Below are 12,415 nucleotides of genomic sequence, written 5' to 3' on the forward strand. Positions count from 1 at the left end.
GGACAAGGTGTGTCCTCATAGGCCTCGGTGACAGAGACAAGTGCCATAGCCAAGGGGACCGAGATCTCCGTCCTGCTAAGCTTTTCTGCCTGGCCAGTGTCCTCGGCCATCTCCACCTCAGGCTGTCCTACGCTGCCCCATGCCTCATTGGTTTCCCTGCAGGCTGCAGACACCCATCTCATTTCCCACCTTGCCCTCACCCTGTCATGTCCCTCCCTGTACTGATGTCTCTTCCCTGTCCTGGTTTAGGCTGGGATAGAGTGACTTTTCTTCCTAGGGGCTGGCATAGTGCAGTATTTTGGATTTATGATGAAAATAACATTGATGACACTGATGGTTTAGTTGTTGCTAAGTAGTGCTCACACTCGTCAAGGACTTTTCAGCTTCTCATGCCCTGCCAGCGAGAAGCTGGGAGGGGTCACAGCCAGGAGAGTTGACCCCAACTGGCCAGAGTGCTATTCCATGCCATATGACGTCATGCTCAGTATAGAAACTGGGGGGAGTTGGGCAGGAGGCAGCGATCGCTGCGCGGGGACTGGCTGGGCATTGGTCAGTGGGCGGTGAGCAATTGCATCGTGTATCCTTTCCTTTGTATATTATTATTAATATTATTATTATTACTACTACTACTATTTTACTTTATTTTCTTTCAATTATTACAGTGTGCTTAACCCATGAGTTTTCTCACTTTTACTCTTCTGCTTCTCTCCCCCATCCCACCGGGGCAGGGGACGAGGGTGAGCGAGCGGCTGTGTGGTGCTTAGTTGCTGGCTGGGGTGACAGCACGACAGGGAGGGACACAAAATACCCTCTGCCATGGAAATGTGCCCACGTTAGCACCCTCCCAGCCAGGCCCTTCTCCAGGCCAGGGGCTGGATGACGGCTCTGGCTTCCAGTCCACGTCTCATGGGGATCCCTTCTCCCTCCCCCTGGCCTCTCCCTCCTCTGCCTCCCCCAGCGCTGAGGGAAAGGTCCCCCCACGCCCCCTGCTCCCACCCCTCCTGCACCTGCACACAGGCACTGCCCCAGCACAAACCCACACTGAGCCCCGTGGCCAGGCAGCAGGAGGGCAGGGGTTGGGGCTGAGGCGCAGCAGGAGGAGGGGCTGCCAGGGCTGCCATGGGGCCTTCCAGCCCCTGCCCAGGACGGAGGCAGCTGTGGGGCTGTGAGGGGAGTGCGGGGCTCTGCCAGGGCCCAAGGCAGCAAGAAGAGCCCATGGAGACTGGGGTGCTGGCAGAGGCAGCCAAGGGGCAATGCCAGCCCCGTGCTCCCCAGCAAGTGGCTCTGCACCCTGTGCCAGGGCAGTGGGGAGCAGAGCTGCCTCCTAACCAGTGTGGGAGGTGATGCGCGGGACGTGATAGCCCCTGGGGCTGGCTGGGGGGTCCAGGGCACCGCAGCCACCTGTGGGCTCACTTGTGTGGGGCCACAGCCCAGGGCTCAGCCCAACACGGCAGCTCTGTCGTGGCCTGTGTGCTGTGGGACCAGCATGGCCCAGGCAGGGCCTGGGGGAAAGAGCAGCTGGGGAAGCCCGAGGTGAGGAGATGGGCGCTCCCGCTGGGGCGCATCACAGCACCTTGCAGAGAGACAGTTTTGTTGGAAACTTTTGCTGGCAGGGTGGAAACGTCTCTGTCAGCAGGAATATTGCCCAGGGACCATGGGCTCTGGCAGCCCCACAGCCTGACCCCGAGCCCGCTGCCCCCGAGATGTGCCCCTTCCCCACCACCACGTCTTTGTGCTCTGCTCCCCCCCAGTCAGCCTCAGGGAGACACCCCGACAGCGGGGCAGGCAAGCACCAGCTCTGGGCCATACCCCAAAGGCTTTTAATAGGAACAACTGCAGAGGCACAGCGTGAAACCAGGGGAATCAAAAGAGAGGCAATGGCCGGCTGTTTCTGCTGCCCGTGGGAAGAGGGAGACGGTTCCCTGGTGCTCACGGCTCTCCCAGCTGCAAAGTCCTCTCCTCGCTCCCGGCTGCACCCAGCTGCACGGCAGGGATGGGCTCTCCTGGCGCGGGGCTCAGGGATGGCTGTGCACTGAGCTCTGCTGTCGCAGCCTTTCTGTGCTCAGGGGGATGTGCCAGAGACACCTCTTCAGCATCGTCATAGCCTGTGCTCTCTGGGGACAGGGACCAGGCATCTCCCTCAGCTGCAGGGGCCCCAGCACTTCTCTGCGAGCGCAGGTTTGCCCCTGCAAGCAGCAAGGCAGGCCATTGCACGTTGGCCCCATGGGGTGCCCCTCCTGCTCTCTGCATCACCTGCCTCCCGTCTCCTCCTCCCTCCTGACATGTCCAGCTCCCTCTGCCAGCCCCGGGCCCCCCAGGGAAAACTCCCAGGGCAGGGTCCCCCATCCCAGGAGCTTGGGCTCTCCGTACGGCAGCGATTCACCCGGCACCAGGGATGGCATCCCATAAAGCGGCAGCGCCATCTTTCCCTCTCACCTCCAGGGGCATCCCTGGGCCCTGCTCCCTCCTCTGGTGCCCTGGGCATTTCCCAGGCTCCCTGCCCAGGGGCAGGATCCTCCCCAGGGGCAGAAACCTCCCTGGCATCATCATAGCCATGCGCTGGGTCACTTCCAAGCAGGACAGGGACGTCTGAAAGGAGAGGGGAGCTGGTGACACTGAGGAGATACATCTGCAGAACAGAGGACGGGAGGGTGCGCAGGGCCGTGGGGCTCAGACCCTGGTGTTGGCAGCACCCCAGGAGACTCCCCAGCTCTGATGGGGACACTCAGTGACACCGCTGTCCCTCACATGGCTGCAGGGAGGAGAGATCCACTCCTTCCCGCACCCTGTTACCTGGTGCTGAGCCCGGACCCTCCTCCTCCTTGCTGTCCGCGGGGTAGGGCTGCAGCTTGGCCAGGGACCCCTCTGAGTAGGAGCCTGGAGAGAGGCGCAGCGGCTGTTATGGGAGTGTGCTCTGCTGAGCCGGCTTGTGGTGAGTGCTGCTGGGGACGGGGGACCCACAGAGGCAGGGCTGTGTGGGGAGGAGGGCTCAGGACTCACCCTGCTCCCCTGGGACCAAGCCTGCCTCAACGGGGCTCCCAGAGCTGCCCCGGGACAGCCCCTTCCCTCAGCCCTGCGGTGCCACCCAGGGATTTATGCAGGGGCAGGCAGAGAGGGGCTGTGCCTGGCTGCGATGGGAAGAACTGCTGGGGAGGAAGCTCCTCTGCTGGGCCCAGGACCCGGCTGCTCTCCCCACACACCCCAGCGCTGCAGGGACCGTAGGCCAGGGGACTGCCGCGGGTCAGCCCTAGGTGGAGGTTTGGGGACAGAGCCCTGCCGATGTGCCCCCATCAGGGACCCACACCCACCTGAGCCGCTGAACCTCGCCTGCTTCTCCCATGCCGGGCCGTAAGCGATCTCCTCATAGACGGCGTCAGGGAAGGGCTCCCACGCTCTCCCCGAGCCTGTGGACAGCGGCAGGGCTGGCCCAGGGACAGGCAGAGAGGGGACAGGATCCTGCTCTGCTCCCCCTGCTTTGGTCCCCGGGGCCAGCAAAAGGCTCTGGCCACAGCACAGCCCCGCTGCGCTGCCTGCTCACCGCTACCCCTTCCTCAGTGAGGGCAATGTCCCCACAGAGGTGAGCGGGGGCAGCGACACCCTCACAGTGTCCCCTCAGAGACAGCCCTTGTGCCCCTCTGGCCCCTGGGTCAGCTCCCCGGTGCTGAGCTTGGAGCAGCTCCCGCCTCTCCTCTCCCCCTGGAGCTGCCCCCTCTCTGCCCCAGGGATCCATAGCACGGCCCCTGCCCTGCCGCGGGGAGGTCACGGTTGCACAGAGGAACAGCCTGGGGGCCTGAAACCACAGGGATGGACCCTGCTGCCCCACGTTCCTCCTGGCATCTCCCCTGCCCCACAGACCCCTCCAGAGCTGCCCGGAGCGCTGCCAGTGTCGTGTCCTCATATGTGTCCCCTCTGCTCCCACCTCCCCCAGCCCAGCTCCGCCATTTCTCTCCTCGCCCCGTCCCTAACTCCCGCCGTGCCTGGACTCTCTCTACCCCTTGCTGCTGGTGGCCCATGGCCCATGGTCAGGCGGTGGATGAGGCGGCACATGGCAATGAAGGCAGCACACACGCTTATCCCCCCAGCTCTGCCTGTGCCGCTCACTGACACCTGCCAGCACCCCTGGCCTTGCCAGGAGGCATCTTTCCCCGGGACCCACCTGCGCGCCCAGCCCTGGCGCTTCGCACTTGCCCGGCCAGGAGGGCCAGGAGCAGGCAGAGAAGGGCCCCCAGGACGATGCAGATGATGACGGGCAACGACAGTCTCCTGCTGCCGGTCGGACGGTCCCGGCTGGGATCTGCATGGGCAGGAAGAGAGAAAGGGCAGCAGCAGGCCTGGGAGAGGTGGGGGCTGGCACACCCCAGTGCTGCCCCCCACTACAGCAGGGGTAGGGGACCCCAGGAGTGAGGGATGAGGAAGCTCCCAGGCTGCTGGGTAAATGAGAGCCCTCCCCAACGCCCCTCCCCACTGCTGTCCCGGTGCCTCCTCTTGGGAGTTTCACACCCCAGCAAGGAGCCCCCTCCCTGCGGCTGTGGCTCACAGCTGGCCCCGAGAAGAGCCAGCGCTGGCAGGGAGGACAGGTTACCTGCTCGCGGGGTTGGTGCTGCCGTCCTGGGTGCAGCTGCAGAGGGGAGAAAGGGATCTGGGCTGAGAGGGTGGCTGCGAGGGTACCAGGGAGCCGTGCGTGTGTGTGTGCACGCGTGCGTATATCCCTGCCACCCCCCACCCACACTGCCCCTCCTGCGAGGCTGGTCAGGGGGGCTGGGACAGAGCCCAGGGCCCTGCTCTGGCTATCGGGCAGGATGGCGCAGGCAGCCCAGGAGATGCCCCTGGGGGCTGCAGGGCCCTGCAGGCAGGAGCCGGAGGACATCCAGCCCCACAGAGGCTGCTGCCCACTTGGCACCAGGCTCCCATGCTCCACAGGCACAGCCTTGCTCTCAGCAGCTCTGCAGCCATGAGGGGACCCAGTGGGGAAAACGCCTGCCCCGGCTCCCTGCCAATACCCCAGCGAGGGCTGCCAGCCCCGCCGCTCACCGGAGCACTGCACGGCAGCGTCCTCCTTATGCCGGCAGGCCCCGCTGTCCCCAGGCCGAGCCCAGCAGGCCTGCAGAGATGGCTCAGACCCCCGGCACTCCACCTGCTCCAGCCAGATGGGGCCCGTCCCCTCCCCAAACGCAGCCTCGTCCAGGGCAGACACTGCGGGGCCACAGCCCAGCTGCCTGCACGCCACCTCGGCATCCTGCATGTCCCAGGAGTCGTCGCACACCGTCCCCCAGGAGCCGCGATGCCAGACCTCCACCCTGCCCGAGCACTCGCTCTCGCCTCCCACGGCACGAATCTTCTCCCTGTCTGGAGAAGGCAGAGACCTCCCAGGGCACCGGGCAGCAGGCAGAGCCCTGCCAGGAGAGAGGGGCATGCAGAGGAGCAGCTACCTGTGCAGCTCGTGGAGTTTGGGCACACGGTCCCCACGGCCGGGGCTGTTTCTGGCCGTCTCCCTGCAGAAGGCAATGCTGCCGTGAAGGGGCTGCTGAAGGGGGTCGTGCAGCAGAGAGTGGGGCTGAGCTCTGCTCATGCCTCCCTGTGCCACCTCGCTCATGGCAGCAGCTGAACCCCGCTCCTTCAGGGGACATGCACGGCACTGTGGGGGACCCTGGCTGCTCAGCCCCAAAGGGACCCCGGCTCACAGAGAAGCAGGAGGGTGTCCGTGGAGGGGACACGCCTCGCAGCCCTGGCTGGTCTCTTCTGAGACCTTGCCTGGAGACAACGCTGCCTCCCCCGGGCGCTGCTGGCAGCCGGCTGGCAACTGCTGGCGAACGAACGTGTGGGGCTCTGAGAGCTGAAGTGCCATTTGTGCCACCAGAAGCAGCAGGGTCTGGCACGTACAGTAAAAGCCCCCGTGGGCCCTGTCTCTGCGCTTGACTGTGCCCGGCAGGGAGCAGGAGCTGGGGCGATGCTGGTGCCCAGGAAGCTCAGAATTACCACTGCAGGTGATGTGGGTCTCCTCTCGCAGGTCATCGCACGACCGTGGGTCCCAGGGAGCAGAGGGACACTGCCAGAAGGAGCTGTTTCTCTCCCCACACTCCACGCGATCCAGCCAGGCGTGGCCAGACACCCTACCAGAGGGCAGGCGTGTTTCCAGGGTCCCCGCGTCCCCGCAGCCCAGCTCCTTGCATGCCAGCGACACCGTTTGGAGAGTCATTGAGTTGGAGCAAACGCTCCCCCATGTGCCATTGTAGAAAACCTGCAGGCGCCCGGAGCAGTTGCTGCCGTTCCCCAGCCTCAGGGCCATGAAATCTGGGAGGAAAGGCCCCAGAGGGGCACAGGCTGGTGTGGGGCTGTGGGAGCAGAGAAGCCTCTTCCCCCCGCAGGCCCTGGCCAGGCAGGGGCACGGCCAGCAAGTCACCCTTTTGCCAGGGGCCGAGGGAAGTCCCTGACGGAGAGACACCCATGCCCTCCCCGCTAAGCCCTGGGCACAGCTCAGCTGACAAGGGACCCCCCGTGGGACCGAGGGGCTTCGTGCAGGGGTGTCCCCAGGACAGGCTCGGGCAGGGGCTCCGAGGCAGCCAGGCACAGCCTGGGCCGTTGCCGGCTCTCCCCTCGTCCCGGCCTCCCCGGGCGCTGGGCTCCCACCACAGCTCCCGGCACAGACCTGAGCAGACGACTCCTGCGTCCTCTTTGTGCGCGCAGTCGTGCTGCCCCCAGGACCCTGCCGGGCAGTCCCAGAGAGCAGCTTCGGCCCCGGAGCAGTTCACGCCATCCAGCCAGATCTGACCGGAGCCTTCCCCGAAGCGAGCGGAGCCGACCGCCTCCACCGCCCCGCCGCAGCCCAGCTGCTGGCAAACGATGGCGGCATCAGACAGGTCCCAGCCATCGTCGCAGACGGTCCCCCAGCTGCCCTGGTAGTAGATCTCCACTCTCCCAGCGCAGCGCCCGGGCCCCTTCACCAGCCGCACCTGCTGGCTCCCTGCAGCAGGAAGAAACCCCAGCTGCCCGCAGGGGCTGCTGCCCACCCAGCCCAGAGCCTGGGGGGCCCGTGCAGTGCCACTCACCCGCGCACACGACGCCCACGTCCTCCGCAATCCCTGCCGCCGCTGCGCTCTCGGGCAGGGAGGTGTTGCAGAGGCTCAGCTCGGCCTCGTGCCCTGCGCACCGCACCCCTCGCAGCCCCACGGGACCCGTCCCTCTCTGAGGCTTCGCGGGGTTGTAGGCTTTTTCTGCCTCTCTGCACCTCAGCTGACGGCACACCACGCTGGCCTCCCGCACGTCCCACTCGTCATCCAGGACTCGGCCCCACGTCCCGCGCTGCAAGATCTCCACTCGTCCGTCGCACCGGCTCCCTCCACCCACCAGCCGCAGGGCCGTGGAGCCAGCGGGGCCTGGGGACAGCAGCCGTGCCCCAGCCCTCGGCAGCACCACAGAGCCCACAGACCTGCAGCACCTCCCCAGGCTCTGCAACCCGCACAGCACCCTGCAGCTCACCCGCCTGCCCCAGCCCTCTGCGCTCAGCTTCAGGAGCACGTTTCCACAGGATTGCTTTCCCAGGCCCTGAGCAAGACGCTGTCTTTGCTCTTGGTGGGGCAGAGCCACCCAACACGTCTCTGCTGAGGGCGATGGGGCAGCTCCCGCAGGAGGGAGCAGCAGCCGCTGCAGGGACCCGGGCACAGGCAGTGCTGGCCAAGCCTTGCCCAACCTCAGCGCTGACACCGGCGCTGCTGAGACAGCAGGCAGAGCCCGCACGTCTGTGCCCCTCTGCATCCCTGGGTTTGGGGTCTGGGCGCCTGCGTCCCTGCCAGGGAGCAGAGCACGGGGGGCCTTTCTGAGCAAACAGCACAAGGTTGGGTCTTGTGCTGACCAGAAGCACCAGGAGCAAGGGCAAAGCCCAGCCCCGCTCTGCACCTCACCCCCCAGGTCTGCTGCTGGGGGCACCTGGGCAGCCCCCACGGGCGTGGGATTGGGCTCTGAGGGGGGGTCTCTGTGGGGCTGGGACAGGGCTGTCTGCAGCCAGAGGGATGGAGCTGAGCCCCACAGCCCTATCCTGGGCCTGTCCTGCAGCAGCAGAGCAGAGAACCCCGCGCCTGGCGCTGGCCGCAGGGCCTGAGCCACTGCCCTGGGGGGCAGAGATGCCTGACCTCGTTCACTCTTCAGCTCTCCCACATCAGAGCCGTCGGTGAGAGCAGGCAAAGCCCTCCAGGTTGCTCCTGGTGCAGGCAGGGTTTCTCAAGGGACAAATGCAGCTGGTGCTGCCACGGGCTCCCCTGCTTTGGGTGGCCATGGCACCTTTTCCCAGCACCCACCTGAGCAAATGACAGCAGCGTGGTTCTCGGGGGAGCACGGTGAGGCCCCCAGGGCAGTCACTGGGCACTGTCCCAGGTGGGCTTCAGTCCCCTCACAGTGGAATGAGTCTCTCCACACAGGTCCGGTTCCACTCCCAAAATGCCCTCCTCTGGGAATGGACTCAGCAAACCCGCAGTCGAGGTGACGACAGAGAACGTGGGCGTCCAAGAGATCCCAGCGGGAGGCACAGAGGGTGCCCCAGGTGCCCAGCACCTGCACCTCCACTCTCCCCTCACACGCCGTGCTGCCGTTCACCAGCCGGAACCCTGTGTACTCCGGGGACAGAGAACGATGAGAGAGTGCGCACCCAGCACGGCACGGTCCCTGCCCTGCTCCCCTGTCCCCAGCACACCCCCGGATATGTAACACCCCACCCTGAGTCCTTACGTGTGCAGGTGACACCGACAGCATTGGCATGGGTGCAAGGCTGGTCCCTGCGGGATCCCCTGGGGCAGGAGATGAGAAGGGATTCGTTCCCGGCACACTGCAGCTCTCTGTCCCACATGGGACCCACACCTTCTCCAAAGCGAGCTGCCCCAGGCACGGACAGGGCTGTGCCACACTGGAGCTCCCTGCAGACCACCTTGGCAGCTTTGGGACCAAAGTCGGAGTCACAGACAGTCTTCCACTGGTTCCCGTCATGGACCTCCACACGTCCTGAGCAGGGGCTGTCCCCTCCGACCAGCTGGACAAATCCTGGAGCAACCAAAGACCCCTCAAGCTCTCCCAGAGCCCTCTGGCAGTTACGTGCCTACATCCCAGCTGCTCTGCAAGGTGGCCACAGGCAGAGAGACCGCAACCACCCCACCGCTGCCAGTGGGTGCCGATGGCACAAACACACCAGGGCCCCCCTGCCGCTCCTCAGGCATCATCACAGCACTTGTGGGCTTGCTGCTGTCCGCAGCCGGTGTCTGTGCCAGCTCCCCACGCTGGCACCTGCCCAGGGAGCGGGTCCTCAGCCAGGGCCAGAGTGCAGTGCCAGGCACGCACATCCCCACCAAGGGCCAGGCAGAGGGCAGGGGAGCGGGCAGAGGAGCAGCCCTGGGCTGACACGAGCTCCCGGTGCAAGCACAGGCACTGAGGACAGTGCAAGTGCTGGCAAAGCCCCTGTGGCACAGGGCAGCCGCGGGCTGGGGCAGGCAGGAAAGGCTGGGCAGCAGCTTGGCCCTGCCTGCCTGGGGCCGTATCCCCATGGGCTGGAACTCATGGGGGGACCCTGGGAGAGGAATGAGGTGCCACGGGCCACCCTGCTCCTCTGCCCAAGGCCAGCGCTCCTCCCCTCTGAACATCCCTTTGCTCAGGCTGAGGGACTCCTCTCTGCCAGCAGGCACAACCCAAAAGTCCCTTGCCATCTCATGCCCTTCCCCGGGGCTCTGGGTGGCCACGTGAGCAGCTCCCGGTGCCTCTGGCATGGGGGGACCTGGCCCTCGGCAATGCCAGACAGGTCCTGGCTGAATGGGAGGAGAAAGATGGGAACCAGCAGCCATCCCGGGGCAGGGAGAGGGATTAATCTCCCAGCCCCAGGCCCCCCCTGAGGGTGGGCTGAGCCACCTTGGGGCCTGGCAGTGGCTGGACACACAAGGTGGGCTCCCCTTGCTCTTTCCTCAGGGACCAGGGACAGCAGCAATGACAGTCCCAGCTCGGCAGTGTCACCAGCCACACCGAGCCCTGCTCTGGTGCCCACTTGTTGCTCCCTGAGGGCACAGCCAGGTCCCTTCCCCTGTCCCGGTCCCAAAGGTGGGGAACAGGCTGGCCCCTTACCTGAACACGTCACTCCAGCATCCTCATCATGATCACAGTCTTCTTCTCCCCATCCAGGGTGTGTACAGTCAGACAGGGCAGACTCATTGCCACGACAATCAACTTCATCCATCCATATGGGGCCAGATCCTGGCCCGAAGTGCCCGTATTTAGGAGCTGTGACAGCAGACCCACAGCCCAGCTGCTTACAAACCACTGCAGCATCCTTCATGTCCCAGGAGTCATCACACACGGTTCCCCACTGGCCCTGGTGTTTCACCTCCACTCGCCCAGCACAGCGCCCGCCGCCATCCTCCAGCCTCAGCTCTGCAGCCCCTTCAAACAGCAACATGGGACCGGTCAGGAGAGTGCCGAGCTCCAGACTGCAGGTCTAAGGGTCACCCCTGCCCAGACCCAGTCACAGGCACCGGGGTGGGAGCCCCTTCCCCTCCAGGCTGTCCCTGCAGCAGTTTTGGGGTCTCTCCTGTCCCCACGGTGTGTGCAGGGCTGGGGTGCCCAACTCCAGCCCTGCGGGGCTATTCACCACCCCACAGCCCTTGGCACCTCTTCCCACGCGAACAGCCCCTGCCCGTGCCCACCCACACACCGTGCCCCCAGGCCCTGCACAGGGCACCGTCTCCTCCCCAGCCAAGCACACCCTGCACAGCCCCATGCCCCCACGCCCGCAGCTTCCCCGGCACCACCTTCCCTGGCACCACCCAAACCCACACCACCCCCAGGGCTTTCTGTGTCCTCAGGGAGCACCGACACAATCCCAAGGATCCCCCCAACCCACGTCCCCTCCTCGCCCCTGGCATCAGCCCAGCCCCTGTGCTTGGCCAGGGCCCCCAGGAAGGAAAATTTTCTGCAGCCTGCGAGTGCAGACAGCCCGCTCCCCTTCTCTCTGGGGGACACAAACTGCCTTCCTGGGGTCGGGGCTCCCCTGCACCCGGGGGCAGGGAGCAGCACACAAACCTTGCGGGGCACCCCGCAGATTGGCTGTGCCCTGGGGATCCCTGAGTGCTGCCGTCACCCCCTGGGCCACTGCTGGCCCCAGGAGCACAGCCCGGGGGAACAAGGAGCCCAAAAGGGTACCCCAGGATGGGGGATGTCTCTAAATGCAGCCAGGCACGGGCTGCCTTAAAGACAGAGAGGCACAGGGAAAGCCAGAAGGTCCATGGACGTGAGCACCTTCTGACCCTTGTCCCAGTGTTGCCGGGAAAGCAACCCCAGCCCCAAAGGGATCCTGATACCCCGCCGCTACCCACTGGCCCTGGGCGGTGAGACAAGGGAGCCAGCACTTACCCCTGCACAGCTGCACCCAGAGGAGCAGGCACAGCACCCGAGGGGACAGGAGTCCCTCCATCCCCATCCTGAGCCTGCTGCCCCGCTGGCACAGCCCTGCTGCGCCCCGCTCCCTGCCACGGCTCCGGGCAACTCACGGGGACAACGACGATGGCAGGCTGATATATCTCTGCAGATGCCGACCCAGCTGCAGGAGGAGCCAAGCGAAGCAGCAGCACCTTTTTAGACATGAGCGGCAGCTATCTCCCCTCCGACACAGACCAGTCCTCCAATGAACTTCTCCAGCGCCGTTCATGACCATATATGAGGGACATCTCTGTCCCACTGCGGGCGTCAGGGTCACTGCGGTGGGGGATCGTCACAGGACGAGCTGAGCGTGGAGGGGAAAGGAGTCTGTCACCCCTTGCAGCCTGCTGTGGGGACAGGGAGCACTGAGCATCTCCTGCACTGGGCTCATCCAAGAGCCCAAGGCGTGAGTGTCCCGACGCCCCCGAGACATGGGAAGCACAGGGCTGGGACTGCCGCGCGACCTGTGTCAGGATGGGAAGGGAACAGCCCCTTCCCCTGCCACGGCCCCTGCTGTGCTGGCAGCAGCAGCTGGGAAAAAGGCTTGGCCAGGGGAAGAGCTCCATGCCAGCAGTGCTGGCTCACGCCTCCCTCCCTGGAGAGACCCACGGTGGGTCCCTCGCAGGAGCCGGAGCTGGGACATGGCCCTGCCCTGGCAGCAGACACGCAGCCCCGAGGCTCAGACATGTCCCTGGCTCTCAGCGTGTCACTGCGGTGCCGTTATTCCCCACGGGTGGATCGGGACCTGGAGCCTGCAGGTGCACAAACCACAGCCCACGTGGCCTCGCAGCGCTCGCCGCGCTCCCCTGGCAGCGCCCGTGCAGGAAGTCTGTGGTTTCCTCCTGGCACCGTGCCCAGGCACATCCCTGCCGTGCCCCCGAGCCACCCCCAGCATCACTGCTCCAGCCAGGGCTGCAGGGGCTGCTCCTTCGGCCTGGCAGCCACGGGGCCAGGCAGCTCCCGTCCCCCGTCG

At 65.6% G+C, this 12,415-nt stretch overlaps 2 protein-coding genes across 2 annotated transcripts in view; one reads left to right on the top strand and one right to left on the bottom strand.

Moving 5' to 3' along the window:
- LOC142595961 (antigen WC1.1-like) overlaps positions 1 to 12,415 on the top strand; it is a 140,218-nt gene that overhangs the window by 54,923 nt on the left and 72,880 nt on the right.
- On the bottom strand, positions 1,930 to 10,744 carry LOC142595922 (antigen WC1.1-like). The gene is given in 16 exon segments (XM_075724795.1): positions 1,930 to 2,186; positions 2,437 to 2,589; positions 2,794 to 2,877; positions 3,309 to 3,404; positions 4,157 to 4,294; positions 4,583 to 4,618; positions 5,032 to 5,346; positions 5,430 to 5,492; positions 5,977 to 6,291; positions 6,647 to 6,961; positions 7,047 to 7,373; positions 8,292 to 8,606; positions 8,719 to 9,054; positions 10,093 to 10,447; positions 10,486 to 10,566; positions 10,568 to 10,744. Coding segments are annotated over 16 exon segments (3,363 nt in total).

This window comes from Pelecanus crispus, chromosome 25 (genome assembly GCF_030463565.1).
Source record: "Pelecanus crispus isolate bPelCri1 chromosome 25, bPelCri1.pri, whole genome shotgun sequence".
NCBI lineage: Eukaryota > Metazoa > Chordata > Aves > Pelecaniformes > Pelecanidae > Pelecanus > Pelecanus crispus.